Below are 25,736 nucleotides of genomic sequence, written 5' to 3'. Positions count from 1 at the left end.
CTTGTGCGCCTTTGTTGTTTAGTCATGCTGGCCACATGATCACAGAGACGTCTTCGGACAGCGCTGACTCTTCGGCTTTGAAACGGAGATGAGCACCGCCCCCCAGAGTTGGGAACGACTAGTACATATGTGCAAGGGGCACCTTTACCTTTACCTTATGAATGAAATGTCAAGAATAGCATCATTTGGCATGTGCTGAACTGAGGCTTGTCTTTTCCAGGCAAGAAGATAGGGATAGAAGAATGGGGAAGAAGAAATACCTTTTTTGTGTCTTACTCTCTTCAGCCCTCCTCCTCCCAACAGTGGCAAGATTAGACATGCAAGTAAGGGAATGTAAAGAGCAACAGGATGGAAGTGAAGGATGTGCTATTCTCAGGGAAGCCCTGAAGGCATCTTGCAAATAAAATTGCACCATGTCTCAAAAACTTGGGGTCTTCTAAGTTATAGGCAGAGCTGGAAGGGTGGGGGGGGGGGGGATGAAGGTGAGTGGTACATTTAAGAACACATTTAGTTTATGACCGAGTTAAAAATTAAACCTGAAACTTTCAAATCATAGTTTTTACATGCTGGGCTTAGTTCTCCTCAAGGACCAGGGCTGGCAAGAACATCCTTGTTTGAAATCACCCAATCTGCTAATTATAATGAGCGACAATAGTAAAGACACGAACATCTTAGTTGCCCTTTGACCCAGCAAAATAGGACTTAAAAGGGGGGCATTGTCTTAAGTCATGCAAATATCAATAACATAATGATGAAAAAGAGAGGAAAGTAACAAGCAATGCAGCATTCTGAAAACATTCCAGATTCAACCCTGCTTACTGGAATTCTGGGAGTTGAAGTCCACTCAGCACAAAAAGGGCCAGGGAAACAATGCCTTTTCAGTTTGCAATCTGGTTTCATACGTACTAGCTGATTTCAGATCATTCCCTTGAATTTGTAATCTTTGATATTATAAATTCCTACAGAATCAAGAAGCACGTGGATCTCATGACCCTGTTCAGAGCACAAGAAGAGAATATCATTTGTGCAAAGAGTGGGCTGGAGAGTCGGTAGAGAGGAAATCTAGACATAACCTAGGTAACTGTAAGAGGAGGTTTGCTAATTAAAAGAACCACCAGAAAAGAGATTTTTTGCATTTGTGAAGAAGACCTGTTCAAGGGCAGAAAAATTTTCCGTCCTGGCAATTATCATAAAAGCTCTCCTTGTTTGTAAATCATGTGTTTGCTTTGTTTTGGAGATTTGTTTCGCCTTATCAATGTTTGGAATACAGGACATACTAACCCCCACATAGTGGCATGTTTCCTTCATGGGCCTGTATAAACAAGATTTTTTTTATTATTCAACTTCCCTCTTAACTTTGTTAAAGAATTAAAGATATACCAAATACAACAGGACACAATCAGCAGATAAAGTGAAAAAGCTAAGGACAAGGATAGATTTGGCAGTACATGAGGCATAACACACTTAATGTAATGAGTCAGGATTATGCCAATAAAGGCAAGATATTTAAAAGTCAGGGCCACCTTTAAGCAAAAATTGTGATAAAGTATACCTTGGACTATAACACTTCAAAATTTGGATAGAAAAATCCCATGTTTGTTTACCATTTAAATAGGCTTTTGCATGTAGAGAGGTCATGTGCCAAAGAAAAGATTAGAATTATTTTTCATAACTCTCTAGTTTTCTATATTCAGTCTGTTTTTTATATAAGAAACATCAAATCACACAATCCATCAATCTATATTCTGAAACTGTTTTCTCTCAAAAAGATTATAATTCTCTTTTAAAAATCCATTTACCGGCACTTAATCAAAAAGTAAATGCAAGTTTGGCATTGTAGTTAAAAAAATAAATGGCCATTTTTTTTAGAAAATTCTCATTTTTTTCTAGAAAGAACACTGACTTTATTTTGCACCTTAAACATGGGCATTATCTATAAATACTCAGTGCAAATTTATACAATTAGGATTTGTTTTCAGAAATGTTCTACAACATAGACAACATCAAGTTGGTAAAGACGGCAACAATTTTGGTCTCCCTGGAGATGCCAGGATTGTGGAAAGCTGAATATTACCACAGCAACCAAATTACAAAAACAAACTGAGGGCTCATGCCTATTATTCTGGCAGAGTAATTTATATTACAAAGAACAGACTAGGGCACAATACTGGAAAATAATTAAGAAAACAACAAACAAACCCTATTAGCTTTATATAACTTTAGGATGGGAAATCCCACACAATACACACTCCCACACACAATGTCATTATAAAAGTAAATATCTAAGGTTTTAAAATGGTGAAGCACCTTGCTAGTGTGAAGGACTCCAGATTAATTCACAGCATAGCCATTACAAAATTGTGTTAAAAATGCAGGGTAAAATATATCAAATTACAGTGCCCATATTGAGACAGCTGTTCAGAAAAGTATGGGAGAGGAAAAAATGAGTTGTAAGCCTGAGAAGTTTCTATCTTCAAATCACAACATTCAAACATTATGTTTTGAGGGAACTTTTATATGAGCCTGATTCATTGGCTGGATAAAAACTAGTCCATTGCATCTTTTAAGTAGCCTGCTTAATTTGTTGTTCCAGGTGTGTTGGCCCACAATTAATTCTAATAATCTCAACCCAAAATGGTCACTCATTAAAACTGTTCTTCAGTACACCTGGATTAGACCTTCCAAATTACCTTGAAGAAAGCTGTTAAGATGATTGTCACAGAATTATAAATCCAACTGCACCACATATTTTAAAGAAAACTTAGAAAATGTGTATGGATGCCTAGCTTGTATTAGGGTAACTTTGGCCAGCATAAATCCATAAAACTCAAGGAGAAATCCAAAATTATAACTGGAGCCACTAATGTCAACCACAAGAAAGCAAAATTTGATGTACAGTAGCAAATAGATGGGCGTCATCCAACACTCATTTTACCTTAGGTTGAGCTATCTTCCTGGCTCACTTTTGTGGTACCACTTGAGGTACCACTTGAGTAGCATTTCTCAACTTTGGCAACTATAAAAGATGTGGCCTTCAACTCCCAAAATTCTCCAGCTAGCATAGAAGTTGAAGTTCACCCTCGTTAAAATTTCCAAAGTTGAACACTATCCTTGCGATAGGTCAAACTGAGTTGTATTGATAGATCTGTCTTGAATCACCTTCTGTGGATATCACTAGAATTTCCCACCTGAGGCTGATATTAACTCAACAGCATGAACAACACTACTATTTTAATTCTCAGAGGCTGGATTTGGCCCAGTTATTTTTTTCCAAATGTTGATCTCTAAAACAGGCTCATTCACCAATATGCTAAATATTTCTGATGTTGTTTATTTTTGTTCTTATTGAACAAAGTTTAGAAATACAACTGTTTGCTCATAAGCTCCATATATACCATATTTTTCAGAGCATAAGATGCACCTTTTTTCCTCAAAAAAGAGGCTGAAAATCTGGGTGCGTCTTATACATCGAATACAGCATTTTTTTGCCTCCTGAAGCCCTGCCCCCTTCACCAAAATGGCTGTGCATAACCTTATAGAGGCTTTCAGAGACCTTTTTTCCCCCTTTCAGAAAGCTCTTTAGTTAAAGTGATTGATGAGAATTACATTGATCAAGTGCTGTGCCAGCAGAAACAAAGTCTTAGGTGCTGCAGGTTGTCAGCGATTTCCTTCTCCAGCACATGGATAAATACACCTGGAAACATCTACCTACCTACCTATTCTCTCTCCCTCCCTCACTACCTACTGTATTTCTCTCTCTCTCTCTCCCTCTACCTACTTACCTACTCTCTTTCTCTCCCTCCCTACCTACTGTATTTCTCTCTGTGTCTTTCTATCCCTCTACCTACCTATCTACTCTCTCTCTCTCCCTCCCTCCCTCCACTCTTTCTCTCCCTCCCTACCTACTGTATTTCTCTCCCCCCCCTCTATCTACCTACCTACCTACCTACTCTCTCTCTCTACCTACCTACCTACTGTATTTCTCTCTCTCTCCCCCCTTCTATCTACCTACCTACCTACCTACCTACCTACTCTCTCTCTCTACCTACCTACCTACTGTATTTCTCTCTCTCTCTATCCCTCTATCTACCTACTTACCTACTCTCTCTCTCTCCCCCTATCTACCTACTGCATTTCTCTCTCTCTCCCTCTCTCTCCCTCTATCTACCTACCTACTTTTTTAAAAAAAATGCCTCTTCAAAACCTTGGTGCGTCTTATATTCCGGTGCGTCTTATACTCCGAAAATAATATGTTTCTGGGTCTTACAGATAGAGCAGAAGAAATAAGATTTAGACAAAATCAAATGAGCAAGAACCTGACACAAAGCTAAACCAACAATTCACAAAAGCATTCTGTTTTAGATAATGCACCAGATCCATATAATGTTTCCTACAACAGTAGCACTCAGCTATGTTCCAATTAGGCAAAATTGTGATTGGCAACGCAAAACCATGAGTTTTGGCTGATGTTTAGTCCCGACAAACCAAGACAAGCAGATATATACAGTTCATAATGTGGTTTGAGCATCTTGTGAAATACAAAATGTACAAAAACGTGTTATGTATCTGTCTGCATTATCAGTTCCTTGCTTTGCCAAACAGCAAAACAAGTAATAGTGAACAGGTTAACCAGGATATAACTGAGAGCAAAAAAAAAAACAACCAGTGGCTTTGCTTCTTAACCCAAGAGTCCCATAAAACGTATATAAAAATAGCTAGAATGAAGATTTAACTCCCTATTACTGAGGAAATCCAGCCAAGAGAGTTTTCCATCTAGGCCATTTTGAGAAGAGGGGGGAGATTGGGGACGACGACTGAAAAATGAGAGAGAAGAAAGACCAAAAATATTTTTCAAATAGCCATATTCAGTCTGGGGACTATAAAAGTCAATAGTTGTAGGGCTCTACAAAAGTTTTGAATACATGTCTATCCTGAATTCATCTCCTACTATACAATGCATAATAAATATTTTTTGTTCGATTATTTACATCCAGATGCTAATGATTAATAATACACACATAAATCTTAAAATTGGTTCTGGGGTCAAGTTACTGATTTCTGTACATTTTGGGGCCTAAACAAGAACAGTATGAATCTCCCAGGATTACAGTATGTCATAGAATTATCTGTGGTTTGTTCTCTAATTTCCATTCCTTGCTTATTATTTCTTTAGACACTGAACCCCGTCATTCCATCTCTTCCCCCCCCCCTCAGCAAAATGAAACTATCTTAGGAACATAATTTATCTCTCCCTCATTATCCCAGCACATTCAAACCCCATCAGCCTAATCAGAGAACTGAAAAATCCAACCTGCTAATCATATTATGTCTTGAAGGAGGACAGAATGTATAATGGTATAGAAAAGAACATACTAGATAACAATAAATGTATTCCTCCATATATGAAAGCTATAATGTACACATCTAACTCTTAACAGTTGTTTACTAAGGAAGAAGTCCACATTTGGCAAGTGTTGTTTGGACATATAATTGCGGAATAACAAACTGAAAATGCATAGCAAGTGAATAGGTAAAGAGATGTCATTTCAGGCTTTTCAACATTTTGACTATAACAGGGAGAACTGTTGACTATGGGAGAGCTGTTGACTATAACTGGGAGAGCTGTTATAAAATTAGTTTATTTTTGGTCTGCATATTCCCCAGATATAAAAATATCTACTTTTTCTGGTGGAATAGTTACCAGATAGCTTGAGGATGAAACCAAACAGTACATCACACTTCAAAGTTAAATCTTTTTTTCTGTTGCTGCTGTTATGTTCCTTAGAAGCAACAACAAATAAGAATCAAAACAGTCTGAAAAACAACCGTCACCAATTCAAACATACCATGATGAATTAAAATGAGTCTCTATTAAATCAATTAAATTTAGGATTGATTTAGCTGGTGATTAAACATGTTGAATCATATCTCTCACTGATGATTTCAAACTTTCCATCTTCAAGCAAGTGTTTCATCAGTGTACTGTTGTTGATAAACCCATGAAATCTACTATGGAAACCAAATGCATTTTAAGTGTACAGCAGATTTTTGGACACACTGTACTTTCAGCACATTAGGAGCACCAGCTGCACCAAAAAGAAAGAAAAAGACTAGAAATCACCATTAAGTTCTAATCAAAGAATGAACATGAGGATCCATGGGCGAGATAAAATGTATCACCAAATGAGACAACAAATTCCAAATTACAGATACCGTAGAGTGTTCTGATTTTAAAATTTCATAAACTTGAAATATAGGCTCTATGCATGAAGAAATTCAAATTTTGTATATAATACAGGTCTAAAATATTTAACTGTGATTTAGAAATGGTTTCCAGTTTGAATTAAATTCTGTCAGATTCCTTCTCCTCCTCATCTTTATATCACTTCATGTGTCAAGGAAGACACAAAGTTATGGCTCTTGCTCTTCTGGCAGCTTCAATTATTGTTAATTCATATTGTTGTAATGTGTCTTTGATGCATTCACTGTCAGATTAATTTTTAAAACATGAAGTCATTCTAAGCATCAAAATACATTCCCAAAGCTTGGTTAAATCATTCTTCCAATGAAGAGATCAAAGAACTTTTCCAGGAAAAGGCATGGTCAAACATTAACATATTTTTTAGAAAATAGGTTTAATAAAGTTTAATTTAACAAATAGTTGAAATAAAAATCAACTTTTGTGATGTGTCTCATTTGGGTAGAAATAATCTTTGAGAATTGTTGAGCTTTATCCAATTGCCACAAAATAAGAAAGAATGACCCAATCTGCTCAATACTTTTTCACAATTTTTAGAGGATGGACTGTCCATTTTGAAATTAGTACTGAGTAAATATATCAATGTTATACAATTATCTCTACTATTTGGAGTGAATAAAACATTCTTCCATTGAAAGTCTCATTGTTGCATATCTATTACTATATCCAAATTTAGCATCCATTTAATCACATAACCTTTGACTTGTTGGGTTTCTAAGTAATACTTCACTAGCAATTTATTAAAAATGCCCAGATGTTGTATGCTACGAGGATTTGTCTTTCACTCATGTCTCTAAGTACTTTTCCTTGTTTCTCAAATCCTTTTAGTACTATGATAGTTATTTGAACATAATCAGGTGAACTAGAATATTTTGAAGTATTTAAAAAAACACAAAAGATTATAACTTCATCTTATATCAAATCTTATAATCAAAATGAATTACTGTCTCCCCACTGAGCAGATTTCATAGGTACATGATTTTGTATATATGACTAGGCCAAACACATACTTGTCCGCCTCATCAATGCGTTCTAAGTATGTTTAAAATGACTCTACATTTTAAAGAACAATATTTGGGGGGAAAGTGTAAATTTCAGGTAAAGACAGCAAAGCCATTTCTCAGTTAGCAACTCCCTTGGTTGATGAGCATTCACAAATATGCTAATAAAAATCATTTTGTGACAAATATTTCAGACACTGTACAAGAGACCTTATCTGAATGAGATGGCAACAACCAGTAATCTCCACAGTGTGTGTGTCTCTCCTTCAGCCATGTCTTTTCTTAAAGACCATTTTGCTTAATGACCAAGTCTTTGGAACAATAATCAAGGAGAGGGTATAGTTTGATAGGTGACTTGAAGCTATTAACTATTTCTCTGCCTCACCTGATTCATAAAGGTGTTGTAAGACTAAAAAAGGGTGAAAGAAGAGTGTGCATCCAAAGAAAGAATAGTGTGTCTAAATGTATTAATAAGATAACTCTCATTAAAGAAGTTTTGGCCTACAGGATTATAGAACTAACCTTGAAGACATGCCAGAATAGCTAAGTAAACATCCACTGGGCTTGGGAAAGATGATGGGGTGAAACTTAAGATAACTCCACCTTGATTTTCTTTGGTATAAGAGAGAGCAAAGGCCATCTCTATCAGGCTTTCAAGATTGTGTTACTATATCCTACGGTATTGTTTTTCAACCTTGGCATATTTAAGATGTCTGAACTTCAAGTCAAAGAATTCCCCAGCCACTACTGAATAATTCCAGCTAATGCAGGGCCTTCGTTCGCAGGAAAACAATTTAAATGCTATTGTTCTAAACAGAGTACCGTATACCTTTCTCAGTGATCCCATCTTGAGTTAGCTGTAAAGAAAGACTTCTTTCTTCAAACATGTTCTGTAAATTACAGTTTTAGGACTCTTCAGAAGCAAAACACCCAAGGATCTGACATAAATGTAGCTTTGCTACTGGCAGTAGTTGCAAACACCATAAAACATTGCCAGTATCTTTATCCATGTCTGCCACAAAAAGCTTTCCATTTGCACTTAATTCTAACAACTGATTTGCACAACATATTTCTCTCCCTTGGACCTATTAATTTGATCAGCACTCAGAATAAACAGTTTAAAAAACACATAAACCCTACCAAATTTATATTGAGACCTATATATTGTAAAATGGTACACAACTGATACATTAGGAATAATTGAGTCAACTTCTGGGTTTCTTTGCTTTAGAAGATTTATATTTTTAATTGTATCAGCAAGGCAGGATTGAGAAAATAGGGGACAGATTGAGATTTTGATGCCTATGCGGAAAAGACAGAAGTGGGGAGGGAGGGAGGCAGATAGCATTTATAATGGGATAGTTAGATAACTTTGATTCTGGAATTAATCTTATTAGTATGCACAGAAATGTGAACATGTTCTGATTATTATATATGTACCGCAGTGTCTGTTTATATAGGAAACATACTACATATATGCATAATATGCATGTATCGTAACATATAATGAATGCTATATTTTAAAAATAAAATAACTAAAATCAGCATCTGAAGTTATGCACTTTCTATTAAGTTATTTTAACAATGGGAAGAAACCGTATTTTCTGTTATGTCCCCAAATGCCTGTGTCACCTTGCTGCTCCCCAGGTAGGAGTACTTCAGGCCACTAGACCCAGGGGGGAGGGAATATATGTCATTGCTCTAGTCCAGTGGTTCTTAACCTGGGTGATATCGCCCCCCAGCAGGGGGCAATTTCATTTTTCAGGGGGGCGATGGAATGAAAAGATGGCGACATGGGGGTGAAGGAACGGAAGGGGGGCGATATGGGGGCGATGGAGCGAGACACTTTTGAGACTTTTTTCATAGAGTGAACCACTGTATATCTGTCGTACAAAAACATCAGATCGCTCGCTATTAGTGGATTGAACTGTTTTAAAATGTTTCTCCAGCTAGCTTCAGTACAGAAAGCCGTACATATGTGAATACACATCGCTCATCTTCATGCGCGTTGCGCAGCAGCCTCTATCACTCTACCCATACAGTGGCGCGCCATTGGCCAGAATGGGCAGTGGAGGGGTGAGCGCTTCTTTCGAAACATTGCATGCTGAGTGGCTGTCCCCTGTGATGTCAGCGGTAATGTCAACGTAACTGTTGAAACTAGATTTATTGACGTCCCCGTGTGTTCGACTGTTCCAGTGCAGTCGAAAATTTAATTTGCGGTTAGTGCCTTTCATTTCAAAGACCTCTCAACATGGCCAAGAAGAGGAAGTGTCGTCAATATTCGACGGAATACCTAAAATTGGGATTCATTCCATCTCCTTCCAACGTACAGCTTCCATTTTGTCTTCTTTGTGAGAAAACATTTTCAAATGAAGCGAGGAAGCCTTCCCGACTGAAAGACCATTTGGTAAGAATTCATTCGGATAAAGCCGACAAACCGGTATCATTTTTCCAATCCTTAAAGACCAAGTTTGAGGGTTGCAGCACTGTTGAGAAGTTATTTGGAAAATCGTCACTCAACACCGACAAGGGGCTCATTTGTTCCTATGAAGTATCTTTGTTGATAGCAAAATGTGGCAAACCTCACACTATCGGAGAAACGCTGACTTTACCAGCAGTGAAACAAGATTGTTGCCACCATGTTGGGGCCCAGCACAAGCACTGTCATGCAATCGATTCCTTTGAGCAATGACACCGTATCAAAAAGAATTGATGAAATGGCTGCTGATGTGGAAGAAAGGCTTATTGATATCTTGAAAAGTACAGAATTGGTGATGCAGATTGATGAGTCAACGATTCGTGAAAATGAAGCCTTGTTATTGGCTTATGTCCGTTTCATCAACGGAAATGAAGAGATCGGGGAAGAAGTGTTATTTGCTCGAAATCTAGCCAACAACACAAAAGGTTCTTCGATATTTAAAAAGGTTGAAGAGTTTTTTACTGAGAAAAACATCCCTTTGACAAACGTCGTGGCATGTGCAACCAACGGAGCTGCATCCATGGTTGGATGATATTGCGGATTTCAAGCTCATCTAAAATCAGTTGTACCTGGAGTTATGACTGTCCATTGCGTCGTTCATATACAGCACCTTGTCTCAAAAAAATTGAGTGGCCGTTTGCAGGAGTCTATACGTTACGTCATTAACGCTGTGAATAAAATTAAGTAGAATGCCTTGAACAACCGACTTTTTCACAAGCTTTGTGAAGAAAATGACAAGGAGTTTGAACGTATCCGGTTGCACACCGAAGTAAGGTGGCTTTCAAAATGAAAGTGTTTGCGGCGATTCCACGAACTTTTTGACACAGTTGTCGAATTTCTTGAATCCATTGATACAAGTCTAAGCAGTCCTCTTAAACTTCGACGTCTGGATGTAGCTTATCTTGCTGATGTTTTTGACAAGCTGAATAAAGTGAATGTAAAGCTTCAAGGAGATAAAATCAATTTTCTTAAGGCCAAAGGAGTAATCTGCCCATTTATTTCCAAATTGGACCTCCTTGCAAGCAATATGAGTTGCCAGGAGCTGTATCAGTTCCCAAGCCTTGGTAATGAACGTCAACTCCAAGTAGAAGATTTGGACGTTTTTTGCTGTCACTTGAAGCAACTAAAAGATATGGAAACTAGATTCTATGATCTGATAAATCTGGAAGTGCCCACTTGGGTGCTAAATCCTTTCACAGCAGACTTTGTACAACTTCATCCCAAACTGCAAGAGTCACTGACAGATCTGAAATACAACTGTGAAGCCCAATCACATTTTCAGAGTTATGGCTGCAAAGCTTTTTGGGTGAAAATGAAGAACACTTACCCAATATTGTGGGAGGAAGTTAAGTTGCTTCTTTTAGCCTTTCCTTCCACTTACTTAGTGGAGAGGAGCTTCAGCGCTGTCCAAAAGATCCTTTCTAAATCAAGGAACATGTTGAAGACATGTTGAGCGTGGCTTTAAGAATGAGATTAACAAAAATGGTTCCAGACATCAGGAAATTGGCATCAGCTCACCAAGCACAAGGCAGCCGTTTATGTTCTTTTTTTGCTTTTTGTGTACATACATTTTCTTCATTAATAATTGTCTCAGCTCATCGTTGTATTTGCTGCATTGGATTTCACATTCCAGTTTGAGTTTTCGGCTTCGTTTTCGAATTCTTGTTGTGCTCTGTAAAACATTTTGCGTGTCTCTCTGTATTGTACTTTTTTAGCGTGCACTCCAGTTCGATATTATATTTTCTCAGTTTTATGGTTTCAATTTTTTGTTGTGCTCTTTGTGTAAACTTTTTGTGTAGATATTTCTTCAGTTTAAGGCATTAAATTTGTTGCTCTGATTTTTGTTGCTTTCCTTCTGTAAAAAAATTCTTTGTGCCTTTTTAACCCTTTTTATAGTGTGCATGAATATATACTTTCCCCAAATCTTAATTTAGTTTCAGAGTTTTCGTCTTCAAATTCTTAGTTCCTGCATTGTGGTTTGTTCTTATGCCCTTTTTATATTTCTTTTTGCGTCTTAAAATTCACTTGTAATTAAATCATTAAATGTTACTGTTTTTTTCGGGCATTTCATTTTCTTGCAATTGAATTTTGTTTTCAGTGGTTATTACATTTAAGTGTCTTGAATAAATAAGATAATAGTGAAATACATGTATCACGAAGTTTGGGAGTAAAGTGATGGGTGGCATCAGAATTTTTCACACAGTTGAGATACGAGAAAAAGACTTGAAATAAATTATTTGCATCGATATGTCCTGATGACAATTTTAAAGAAAACAAAAAATGTGTTTGCATAAATTGAAGAATTATTTCCTTGTGTTGTGATTGAGAGGTTATGTTGGGGGGAAGGGGGGTGATGATAACTTCCTCAATGGCTCAAGGGGGCAATTCTTTCAAAAAGGTTAAGAACCACTACTCTAGTCTACATGTTCTCCTCCTACTTATCCCTTTGGTTCTCATTCAACATTCAGGGAGCCCTACCTTGCCTTTCAAAAACATACCATGTTTCCCTGAAAATAAGATTGGGTCTTATATTATTTTTTGCTCCAAAAGATGCATTGGGGCTTATTTTCTGGTTAGGTCTTATTTGGGGGGGAAACACAGTACTAATTGTGTCTGTCTGGCTGATGATCTTAACTGGAGCTTATTTTGGGGGTAGGGCTTATATCACCAGTACCCCGAAAAATCATGCTAGGGTTTATTTTCCGGTTGGGTCTTATTTTCAGGGAAACAGGGTAAATGTTTTTGCATTCAAGATGGCCATTCACAATTTTAGAACCCTACCCAATTGGGGCTCAATTGTAGTCGTAAGTCGAGGACTACCTGGATATCCTTGTATTGCTGTATCTTCAACAGAAGATCTGTGAGCAAAGCTGCAATGTTCAACTCACCACTTTGAGAAATGAACACTCTTATTTCATTTACGTCTAAGCATTTTTAAGTGCTGCTGGAGATCCAAGAGCAATTGCATAAGCATGCTTTACTTGTCCAGGCATGACTCAAACAATTCATCAAAGTTAAAAAGAAAAAGAAAAAAGAAATGGCCTGCATCATTCTATAGCAGAGAAAGCCTTTGTGAAATCAATTAAGGGAGCTTCACCTATCATAAATTTGGCAGGGGACAGACTCTTCTCTGTTGCTCCAACAACTTGGAACACATTCTCTGCAGAAGACAGGGTAATAATTCTTGGGGTCTTCCAAAGAAAACCCATCTTTTCTGTACAAACGGTGACAACGATTAAAGTTAGTTAAGTATTGGTTCTGTTAATTTTAGTTATGAATTCAAATTGTTTCACTTTACTTTACTTTACTTTACTTTGGACTTTTATACCACCCCCTCTCCCAAAAGGGACTCGGGGCGGTGTACAGTCAGATTAAAACACATAAATTCATAAAAATACAAACATAGTTAAATACTAAGTGCCTAAAAGAGGAGGCTATAAAAGACTGTACCCAAGTAAAGTAGTTTAAAACAATGTTTAAAAATAACCCCTAAAAATACCCAATTAAAAATATCTGCCAGGAGGTGAAATAGGACTATGAATGGGCCAAGCCGGCTAAACGGAACAGGTGAGTCTTCAGTTTTTGTCGGAAGGAGCGGAAGTCGGTGGTGGTTCTGATATCGGGGGGGAGGTCATTCCAGAGGGTTGGGCCCATCACAGAGAAGGCTCTACCCCTAGGTGCCGCCCATTGGCATTGCTTAGTGGACGGCACCAGGAGGAGTCCCTCCCTGTGAGAGCGAATTGGTCGCAGGGAAGTATGTGGTAGGATGCGATCCCGCAAGTAACTAGGTCCTGTGCCATGGAGCGCTTTAAAGATGGTAATTAACACCTTGAAACGCACCCGAAAGACCACAGGCAGCCAGTGCAGCTCGCGCAGGAGCGGTGTTACGTGGGAGTACCTAGTACTCCCCATAATAGCCCGCGCGGCTGCGTTCTGGACTAGCTGCAGTCTTCAGGCACGTCCCAAGGGAAGCCCCATGTAGAGGGCGTTGCAGTAGTCCAGCCGAGACGTCACCAGTGCATGAGTGACCGTGCGTAGGGCATCCCGGTCCAGTAGGGGGTGCAATTGGCGCACCAGGCGGACCTGGTGGAACGCCCCCCTTGCCACGGCTGCCACATGGTCATCCATTGACAGCCGGGCATCTAGGAGGACGCCCAAATTGCGCGCCCTTTCCACAGGGGGCAATTGCTCGCCCCCTATGGCCAGTGATGGAATCAACTGGCTGAACCGGGGTGCCGGTAGCCATAGCCACTCAGTCTTGGAGGGGTTGAGTTTGAGTCTGTTGTCCCCCATCCAGACCCCGACGTCTTCCAAACACCGGGTCATCACCTCGACAGCCTCGTTGGGGTGGTTTGGGGTGGAAATGTACAGCTGAGTATCATCAGCGTACAGATGATACTCCACCCCAAAACCACGGATGATCTCCCCCAGCGGCTTCAAATATGCGTTGAACAGAAGGGGCGAGAGGACCGACCCCTGCGGCACCCCACAAGTGAGTGACCTCAGGGTCGACCTCTGCCCCCCTGCCAACACACATTGCGTCCGGTCGGAGAGGTAGGAGCCGAACCACCGCAAAACGGTGCCTCCAACTCCCATCCCCCCCAGCTGGCGCAATAGGATACCATGGTCGATGGTATCAAAAGCCGCTGACAGATCTAATAGGACCAGGATAGAGGAACAACCCCTATCTCTGGCCCTCCAGAGATCATCAACCAACGCGACCAAGGCCGTCTCCGTGCTGTGTCCGGGCCGGAAGCCGGACTTGATTATTTTAATTTTAAATTTTAATTTCAAGTTGCATTGTTGTACATTACCGCTGAGAGACCTTGGAAGCCTGGAGAAATATTAAGCCAAATAAATAAATATCAGCATTTCAAAAAAAAAAAAAAGTTAAAAGATATTTGCAATCTGAGTTTCTGCTTAGCTGCTTGGAGGTTTACCTAAAGCTTCATGTGATTTACTCCCAGTTTAAGCTGCAAAGGACACCAGTCTTTTCTTTATCAAATGCAAAGTATTTTAAAAGTTAGTTTAACTAATTCCTCGTGACAGGCCATTTAACAAGGGCATGCTTTTGGATTAAATATGGAATAGTGTTTTAAAGTAGAAAACAATAGCCACATGGCTGTAAAATTAAAGAATAACTCAATGTACAAATTAGTATTTCTCCAACAATTTGAGAGAGATTGATCAGTTAAAAAGTGTGCCACAGAAGAAATACAGGAAATGTCAGATTTAGAGTAAAAAATTATGTTGGAAACAGTAGCTGATATAAAAAGAAGTGAATGAGTTGCAAAACTCCAAAAAAAAAAATGAATTTAAAACTAATAAGGATGTCTGTATTGAAAGTATTAGAGCAGGGGTTTGAAACTCGCATCATCATGGTGGCATCAGGTGACATATTGGGACTTTCCCCCCCCCCTTCGCTATACCGGGCGGGGGCGGGACCATCAGGTGACACATCCGGCCCATGGGCCACAAGTTTGACATCCCTGAATTAGAGGATGAGATGAAACAGAATATGTTAGAGTAAAAGTTGTCATGGCAATATATGTATTTGTACTATTCTCTCCCTACTGAGATAGAGTAGACATTCAGCTTAAGCTATGCACATGTTTGAAGCATGTTTAACGCTTTCATAAAACAAACCATGGTTTTCTGTGAATTCAAGTGTATATGCATTTATACATATGTCTCAACAACTGCTCCCACATAGCTGAAGCAAAACAGCAAAGGCAAGACAAACCTATTTATTAAACTGCTTGAACTCCTTAGCCTCAACCCGCTGAACAGCTGTGGTGAAAGCAAACTCTGCTAAAAATAATTGGTTCTTATCTCATTAAGACTAAACTATGATTACACTAATATTTATTTCTCTTGAAAATAAAACTCAAGACAAACTGAATTGTGGCCCCACACAGCTTCTTCTGAAAGTTCTGGTGATTAGACTTCAAAAGAATTTCAAGTGAGGACTGGTAATTTTTGAAGTATTTTAGAAAACAATCCCAAAGACAAATCTGTCCAGAATAAATAAATTGAAATAATTGCTGGATAAACACTAAACATCATAATCAACAACACTGAATCCACACTGAACAAATCAAGTTGGCTCTGTAGGCAAGTTTTATTAATTAGATTAGAAATAAGGCTCTAAGAATTCACCTGTAGCACACACATGCAAATCAAATCAAAACAAATTAACTGACATCATTAACAGATACAATAGTTCTGACATTTATCTATAAAATGAGTGATTCTGTATGAAATTAGAAAGTGCTTCTCACGACAGTCAGTGGGTAAAATAATGGAACCGCAAATCTCACAGAATATTATCAAATCAAATATCTTGATCTTTCACCAGCTTTTACAGTAAAAAGAGAAATAGTTTTAATACAACAATACATTATTGGGGAGAGAATAGGACAATAAAAGGATATATCTAATTAAAAGTTTTCTGCACTTGTGTGAACTCTTGCTATGTGAGAGTGGGGCTAGCATCTCTTAAAAAGTAATAACCGTAAAATTTACGAGAGGAACCCTGAGATTTGGAGATGATTGAGAAGATCAGAGCATGCCTTGGGGCATCATAACAAAAGACACCATATGAGAAATAACAGTTTCTAGCTCCCTGGATCTACAAAGGCAAAATCTGTGCAAATAAGAAGTCCCATGAACTCTTCCCGTCAATAGAGTTGATGGGAGGACATCAAAGTGAGCTCTGAAAAAGGCCATTTACATTACCGCAGGGTTAGATTGTATCTAACTCTTGTATCAATTACACTGTAGGTTGCTTGCGGTTATCTAACATCTGGAGATACAATTCAGGGATGCTGGTGATGTCATTCTGATGATCAATGTCCCTGATTCGCTTTTACTACTGATTTGTCTTTCTCCAGGTTTAATTGACCTAAGTATTCAGCAGTTGGGCCAAGATTGCACAATTCCTTTATACAGATATATTATATCTGTATATCTGCTCGTGAGATTGGTTGTTGTCTTAAAACAGCAGAGGCATCATGTCTGTAGGGTCAAATGTAACTCTAAATCCTGAGATTGGAATCCTAATACTAATGTTTCAAGCATCAAAACTGCACTGGGAATGCAAAGTCCTAAGGAAATGCAACATGAATGGCTTCAAAATGCCTTAGGTTTGTAATATGGGCCAAATTGAATTCCAAATAATGAACAACAAATTGCCATAAAGGGAGGAAAACAACTAACAACCAACACCAGGGGAAAGTGTGTCTGGAATACCTTATCTGTCAACTTTTTAACTTTGATTTTTTACTGTTAAGTAAAAGTAAGTTTACTTTTAATAAGTTTAACCTTTTAAAAAATGTTTTTAATTGTGCTTTAAATAACATTTGTATATTACAATATGATGTTTGTAAACTGCGCAGAGTCTACTACAGATGGAAAGTGTAGAAATTAGAGAGAAAGAAGGGGAGAGAGAGGGAGAGATGGAGGGAGGGAGGGAGAGAAGGAGGGGGAGAGGGAGGGGGAGAGAGAAAGGAGAGAGAGAGGGAGGGGGGAGGGAGAGTGAGTGAGTGAGTATCATTTGCTTTCATCGCCAATAATTTACTGAATTGTCTTAAGAAATAACCAGTCTTAGTGTACTATCCTTGATTTCCTTAGAGACAGTTTTGGACTCAAGCTCTATTTGAGAAACCAAAGCAGAAAATGTGTCCAAGTAGAGGATAAGAAGAAGAAATAAACTTGTGTCATAATGTTGCTCCACAGGAAACAACCATTTGATAAACACGGGTTCATAATTTGGGAACACTTTATCAAGTGCCATCAGAGTTTGACAAATCCTCTACAAAGTTTGTCTTGCTCCCTTCTCATACCAATTATAGCATTTCACAAATGTCTCAAATAAATAGACAGCTGCAAAATTTAATCTTAAGAAATTGAATTTTCTCCAGATAGACATTATCACAGATATCGAAAGCTCCAACATGTTTATCTCCCTGGGAATTTTTATTCCTTCAAGTGAAAATCTTTCAAATTGTGAGACAGGATTGACAGTCTCTATTGCAGTCTGCCATGCTTTTAGCTATTATAAACAGACGCCACTCAAATCATCTGCCTTTTTCTCTGTGCAGCATTGCCAGCTTCTGTCATAAAAGGAAATCTTATTATTTAACCAGAAGAATGTCATATTCTGGCATAAGTTGTCTTTTCAATAGCTGTTGTTTTCAACTTGTTATTTGCTTTTAGCCGATTTGTGTGCTGTCGAGTAAGCAGTCTCCAAGTCTAATTTTGAGGGCCTTCCTGGGTAAACTATTTTTGTTGCTGTTCTACACAACCACTAGAATTTGGATCCTACACAGGTGTCAGCTACCACACAGGCCCCCATAATGTTGATGCTGATGAAGCTATCGGTTTTCCGCAAATAATGAACCAGGCCATGCTGGGGAAGCATTACAAGGGCAGAGGACTAAGTTAGCGATCCACTCCAATCAGCACGTGGTTGCCGCCATTTTATTGCCTGCAATATTACCGCAGCACAGCAATAGACAAATATGATAGTGACTTGACAGTATTTTAGTCAGTCTCCTCTTTTCATCTATAACTGGGATGTCAAACTGGCAGCCTGCAGGCCAGATTCGTCACAAGGAGGCCACGCCCACCTCAGCTCCGCAAAGGGGAAAAAGTTACAAAACATCACGTGACATCAAGGTGACGCCACGACTTTGACACTCACGATCCATAAGGACTATTTTCACCATGCAGGTGGCAGATAGTTAGATGTTACAAACGCCCTTGAAAAAATCAGTTTTGCTCTCAGAATGGCCGGAGACATATTGATTATTGTCTTTCTATATTCTGAGGATGCATGAAGTATGATATCCTCACTTTTTCAGGGAAGTCTGAAAATGATGGGAGCCATTTGAGTAGAAATACGAATGGCATAGATAACACAGTTTTCTTTAATTCTGTCCCTTTTTAATCCCTGTAATGAAGTTCTACGCATTTGCACTGAATTGCACTGCCTGTCAAAATTAAGGAAGATTTAAAGGATGTAACAGAGGAGGAAATATGAAGAATAATTTTTAAAACCTCGGTTCTAAACTCTGCGAACTTGATGAGCTATTTAAAAAGTTAGCCAAAATTAGAATTTGTAATACTTGACTGATTCAAAAATTGAAGGAGCTATGTAATATTTTTAAAAGATGAGAAGCAGTCACTTATGCAACTGAGTTGCACACTAAAATTAAGAAATGGGTATGTATTTAGGAATGTATGTATGTACCCTGTCTTTATTTTTTTTACCAATTACTCCGAATGGCAAAGATATCCAATAGACGCTCCCTCCTATGTCAAATATACTACATAAATAAATGATTCCACGTGTGATATTTTTAGTTTGCAGTTATGGATTCACTTATCTGGGAATGAATGAACTCAGAGAGATTTTATTTCCCCCTTGGGTAGATATGTGCAGCTTTGCATTTATATATCTTAAATAAGCTAAATGTCAATGTTGTTTTTCAAAGCACAATTGCAAAATGAAGGAAAACAGGCAATGTTTAATGGAAGCACAACCTGCCATCTCAATAGTCTGGCAGCATGTTTCTGATGCATTGGAAATGCCTGAAATTCAACACCTTTTCACAACATTTGAATCATCACTTCCTGGTAATAATCTAAAATGCAGACATTAAAAAAAAATCTTTATTGGCTTCATTAAAAGGCTTGGTGCGTGGAAGAAGTAGTGATTACATATGAGAGGCTAGTTTTAAGTCAAAGAAAATATCAAAAAGCATAGATAAGGTAACGGTAAAAGTTTCCTTCACACATATGTGCTAGTCGTTCCAGACTCTAGGGTGCGCTGCTCATCTCCGTTTCAAAGCTGCAGAGCCAGCGCTGTCCAAAGATGTCTCCATGGTCATGTGGCTGGCATGACTAAACACCGAAGGCGCATGGAACACTGTTACCTTTCCACAAAAGGTGGTTCCTATTTTTTCTACTTGCATTTTTACATGCTCTCATGCTAGGTTGACAGAAGCTGGGACAGATACGGGGAGCTCACTCCGTTATGTGGCACTAGGGATTCGAACCGCCGAACTGCTGACCTTTCTGATCTACAAGCTTAGCATCTTAGCCATTGAGCCACCGCATCCACACAATAGATACTACATGTTATATATCTATGAGAATTAGGACAGCAGAAGAATGTTTAATGCATGAAGATTTTGAAGGATTTTCTGGAAGAAAACAATTGTGCCTTCATTCAGCATATAAGACATGTAAATTTAGCAGAAACTGTAATTGGTTAAGTTTAAAGAAACCAAACAAAAACTAATGTAACCTGCAATACAGAACCTGTAATGTGGGCTCTAATAAAATACCTTTAATATTTTCAATAAGGGCATGGTAAACTGGCTTGCCTTATTTTTCCATGTTAGTCAAGGTACAAATCAAAAATAAAATTAAAAGTGCTATTTATCCTCCAAGATGCTTGAAGCATTGTTCAGTCAACATATCTCGACCTTTGCCGGATGTCAGGAGGGGCAAAGTAAGACTGTTCTCGGTATAAGTTGAAGGGGACTGAAAAATGTGGGTTCTTTTTGTGTAGAAACAAAAAATAAAAAGGTTAATGATAACCTTTGCTCTGCTTTGTTTCCAGGCTTAAGGGAAAAGCTGGCCTAAACTTGTTTATACACTTACGATTTCCCCTGTTGTCATGAAGTCTTTTCCTAACTTCCTGCTCATTTTCTCAGGGGCCATCGCAAAAGGTACAGGAACTCGGCTTTTATAAAGAAGCAGGAAGCAAAGGAAAAACCGAAGGCATGGAATGTGCCATAAAGCATTGTCAGAAAGACAGGCAGGATGGATTACTTGGGAAGCTTTCAGAGACCTATCTTAGATAATGATTCTGAAACATAGTAGCTGCCTCAGATCAGATAACAAAGCCAAGCATTTAGAATCTGTGCCACAGTAGTGGAAAACAAGAGGACTTACTATACAGACTTAGATTTGCTTCAAAATTCAAAATATTTAGAGAGGAACTAGGTCAGGTTTCCATGACACAGTAACCTCTACATAGGTTAAATTCCAACTTTGCAACATTCCAGGGGATCAGCAAGATGAGGAAAGGCTCGGTTTTCTACAATGCAAATCACTGTTAATTCCCACAGATTTTGGTCTGTATCTCAGCCCATCCTAAAGATCTCTGGTGACAAATGTTTCTGTGAGAATGCAGTCTTGCAAGCAACATCTATTACTTCTGTGTGTGGATTAGGCAGGCGGAATGTTTCATACCAAAAATTCAATTCTAAACAGATTTCCTGGAAAGCAAATTGGCTTGGAAACAGTGGACCTATTGCACAGTTCATTGACTGACAGGGCTGCTAGTCATAATTCTGAAGAATTACTCTCTCTTTTCTTCTTCCCGGCATTCTTATTCATTCCTATTATCCAGAGGTGAAATGCTCTGAAGTCTGCTACCGGTTTGCTTCACGCGCATGCGTGCCAAACATGCGCTTTGCACACAGACGCACTGCGGGCACTAAGAAGCCTTTTCTGAGTCTGCAAAGGTAAGTAGACTAGCAAAGGGAGGGGAATAGCTGTGCTGTGTGATTTAGATTCACTGGAAAGCAGAATTTCCTCCTTTCTAGCGAATATAAATTGCGCAGCACAGCGGATTGCCGCAGAGCTGATCGTCAGAACTTTTAAAAACTTTTTAAAGCATTTTTTACTACAGGTGCTGGTAAATCAGTAGTAAAAAAAATGCTTTAAAAAGTTTTTTTAAAAGGTTCCAACAATCAGCTGTGCCACGCGATTTCTAGCGAATATAAATCGTGCGGCACAGCTGATTGCAGCACAGGTGATCATCAGAACTATCAGTTCGCCCAAACCAGTAGCGGTTTTTTTTACTACCGTTTCAGGCAAACCGTTAACATTTTTTACTACCGGTTTGAGTGAACCGGCCCGAACCGGTAGCATTTCACCCCTGCTATCATTATCTATATGATAATGCCAGCATCTCTGAAATTAAATTTTTGTACTTTGATATTTCCTCAGCCATATAATAGCAATTTAGACTACTATACCACCACCCCACAGGTTGAGAGTTCAATCCTAGGTAGCAGATGTTTCTCTTCTAGTGCGCAAACACACATCACACAAAAATGTGCTGCGAACTCCATGTAGGTGTCAGGAAGGGAATGCAGCCAGTAAACACTCAGCTACATCCAGTTCCACTGACTGTACCTCAGGTTAGGCACTACAGGGTCACTTAAAAAAAGGGAAGTGCTTACCAACACTCTCTGGGCAACTTACAATGTAACTATTATTTTCATATTGCCCACAACAATCTGGGTCTTCATTTTACCAACCTCGGAAGGAAGGACGGCTGAGACAACCTTGAGTCCTGTCAGAATCGAACTCTAGATTGTTGACAGAGTTAGGCTGCAGTTCTGCACTTTACCATTGCGCCACCAGGGCTCCTACTATAACAGTGCTTCTCAAATAGTGGGGCGGGCCCCCCAGGGGGGGGGGCGCAAGGCTCCATAAAGGGGGGCTCAGCTCAAATTATTTTATATATTTTTGTTTTGCAGGTTAACGTTTTTTTTAATATTGTGTTCCTTTAAATCCTGTGCTCCTTTAAATCTTCTCTGCTACAGTTAATAAAGCTATTCTTTGTTGTAAATTGATCCACATTTCTTTCTTTTTTTATTCTCTTATACGTTAATAAGGATACAGTGTTATGCAGTGTTAGACAAATGATACTATTTACAGTCGCGCGGGGGGCGCGAAATGTTTTCTTCTTCCTAGGGGGGCATGACAGAAAATAATTGAGAAGCACTGTACTATAACAAGATGATAGTTGTGTTGTCATCTTAGGCAAAGTTGTCTGAAGCCTCTCCTCTAAAGTAAAGAGCCTTATCAATCTAGTCCACTAAAGTTGGATTCCACCTTATAACTCAGAATTATGAACCAAGCCAATAAAATGTTGTGGGGGATTATGAGAGTTGACTCCAAGACAGTGAGAAGACAACAGATTTGGAAAGATAGTGATGTTTAAGGCCAAGAAACAGAATGATTTCCTCCATACCTCTCTTTCATGGTGGCCAGCATCTTCTGCATTCCTAACATTGAGGATGTGAACTTCTTGTGGCAATCCTGCAGTTCCTTTGCTTGCACAGCCAGATAAGACAGTAAAACTTTCGAGCAAGGCTTGGACTGGATGTGAACTGTTGACCTGAGACAATAGACAGCCACTTCTAGGCACGGGACCTGTAGAATAAATGGAAAGGAAGATTAATTTGAGATGAAAGGCTGTGGCAAAACCTGAATTAGAGCAAAATCTAAGCTATCTTACCAACTGCTGGGTATAACCTTCTGCTATCACACAAATTACATAAAGTACCAAGTTGATAGCATACCAATTACAAATGGAATGAAAGGGATTAAGATGGGTATACGAGGAAATGTTATGCATACTTCTTATTCACTGAAATTTATTGAAGGGTTCAGTGCCCTGATTTCTGCCCAAGGATGCAATCCTACCTATCTTTTATCAAGAATATGGTCTGTTGAAACCAATGAAACCGAGTTTCGAATAAGTCAGGTTAGGATTAGGATGTAACCCAAAGTATGGTATTCATCTATCTTATTTTTTTTTTACAAGAAGTAAACATCAAAGTGAAAATCTGTGGAATTATATCTCAACCCTAAACTGATGAAGAGTGAATGATTGGAATTTATATAGGATTATAGACTTAGACTCACTTGAGTTACTTTGGACTGTGCCCAAATTCTTATAACTATAGCCTTCTACAATGTGCTCTTCCAAGATAGGTAGCTAATTAGTCACTCAATTGTTCCTGGAAACAAACCAGCAACTAATGCAATTCCTACAGTCCCAGTGTTACATGGCAAATAACAGGTTATCCCTGTTAGTATACTAGATATTGCATTATGCATCAGTTGTAGATCCTGGATAGTCTTCAAGGGCATCCCTTTGTAGCCCTGTACAAGGTGACAAGGGTTTGAATGACCGTAGTCAATGTCTGTTCTTCAATAAATGGCCATAATGCACCAGCCAAAGCAAATGTATACCATACTAACATAATAAATAAATATCTGAAAACATGCTGCACTTAAGATAGACAGGCAAAACGAAGATGTTTAAGGAGAATACAGTAAAGATGCATTATCAAATCTTCAAATTGGGAAAAAACAAGTGTCCTTACTATACCTTCACTGCACTTTTTTGATATTGCATTCACCTGAAATGCAACTATCACTAATGTGATTTGGCTAAACACTGATAGGATTGACCATGACTGAATACTCATTTACTGCATCTAAAAGCAATTATCTTAGCTAATAACTACGCTCTTTAGCCCAAAAAATAGTGTTTGTCCTTCCAAATAATCCCCTCCAGCATAGTCTTGCACTTTTTTTTAAGGCATTATCTTAGGAGATGGAAACACAGCAGGAGAGCTGAAGGGCACAAAAGAGCTTTACACATTAAATACATCTGCAGGAAGCTAAAACTAAGCAAATGTTTACAGAAAATGGCCCTGGCTCATCCAACCTATACAGAAACTCACACTGCATTGCAAAACTCATTGAAGAAATGCCATGGTTTTAGCTACACCTTTCACACATTCTAACTCCAATTTGGGATTCATTCAATGTAGCTAAAACTTATTAAACGGTACTTTGGACTTTTCTCTCTTTAGAAAAATCTACTTGTATCTCGAGTACTGGAGATTACAGTATTATCTACAGGATCTTATTCCATTTACTGCTTCTAATAGGAAGTTGTACTTTGATGTTCCTCAGCTCTCTGAACCATTTATAAGGCACCAGAACAAAGTCACTTAGTTTTAAGAGGCAGGCAATAGTTAATTTCTTCGTCCATTGTTTGGAGAGCAGCTGGTTTGTCTATAGGTTTCTATGGTTAAGGAATTTACAGAAGTTAATTATTATTGCATTCTTTAATGCAACCACATACTTTGAAGGCACATTTATTCTTTCTCATGTTTTTGTACATTGCCATGGGCATTATTCTCAGAAATGGCCTTTTCAAAATCTCACGGATCAAGAAATATGAAAATGGACCAGTTTCTCCCAGACTTATATGGAGATGACAGGAATGAATTTTCACTACATAGCCTATGCTCCACCACTGAGCAAAGGCAACCTCATGCTACAATAAAATGGTTACAAACTGCCTTAGTCAGCTTGGTATGTATTTATCCTTTCATTGAAGACAGATTTTTTATTTCTCAAACGTTGTCAACACTTGGCACAACCAAGAGATAAAATTGATTTTAAAAAAACCCTCAAGTCTCCATAGGTAGGGTTTATCCCGCACCTCAAAGGCACATTCCTTCATTTCTCCACCATAATGGCTTGACTTACAAACCTCTGGACTCAATTGTGGCTTGTCCAACGTGCATCTGAATGGAACAAAATAAAATAGGCACTTTATGCCCAATAGCTATGGATAAGGACCCTGGGGGCCTCCTTTGCTGCAAAAACCATCTGAGTCCTTAGAGCAAAGGTCATTTTTGGAGTCCATTCTGCTCGCCACACTCCATCTTAATAACAAATGGCTCAGGGTGTTATTAAATAAACTGGAGAAGATTCCCAGTAAGCTCAAAGGGAGAATGTTAAGATGTTGCAAATGACGAAGATGTTGGAAGGACAAGTTTTCTCAAGCAACTAGGGTCATAAGGCCGAGGGAAAGATACTCTTCCCCGATATAGTCCCAAAAAAATGCACTTAAAAAAAAAACTTTCTCCCATAGATATGAATGGCTGTCATTCATTCTCTTGCCAAGTCTAGATTATTATATATTTTCTTCTGTTTTAAAAAGCACTTGGCTAGCCTCTTGTTTGATTATTGGTCTCCTGGTTACACTGACCTCTTTTTCCTCTTGAAAATTCCACTACTTACAGCACAATCGTACTGAAGACTATTCAGAATTTTCTAATAAGTGCACAAAGAAGTCGGCCCTAATGGGACATGATTTTCA

General features: G+C 38.6%; 1 protein-coding gene across 3 annotated transcripts in view; it reads right to left on the bottom strand.

Moving 5' to 3' along the window:
• The window catches only part of TGFBR3 (transforming growth factor beta receptor 3), a 156,878-nt gene that overhangs the window by 67,117 nt on the left and 64,025 nt on the right, over positions 1-25,736 (bottom strand). For all 3 annotated transcript variants that reach the window (XM_081949001.1, XM_081949003.1, XM_081949002.1), the window contains exon 3: positions 22,800-22,981. In XM_081949001.1, coding sequence (XP_081805127.1) covers positions 22,800-22,981 — 182 coding nt within the window. The remainder of the gene's footprint in view (positions 1-22,799; positions 22,982-25,736) is intronic.

Source organism: Natrix helvetica (genome assembly GCF_964273705.1).
Source record: "Natrix helvetica genome assembly, chromosome: 3".
NCBI classification, from domain to species: Eukaryota; Metazoa; Chordata; class Lepidosauria; order Squamata; family Natricidae; genus Natrix; species Natrix helvetica.
This window is presented reverse-complemented; position numbering and strand designations above follow the sequence as displayed.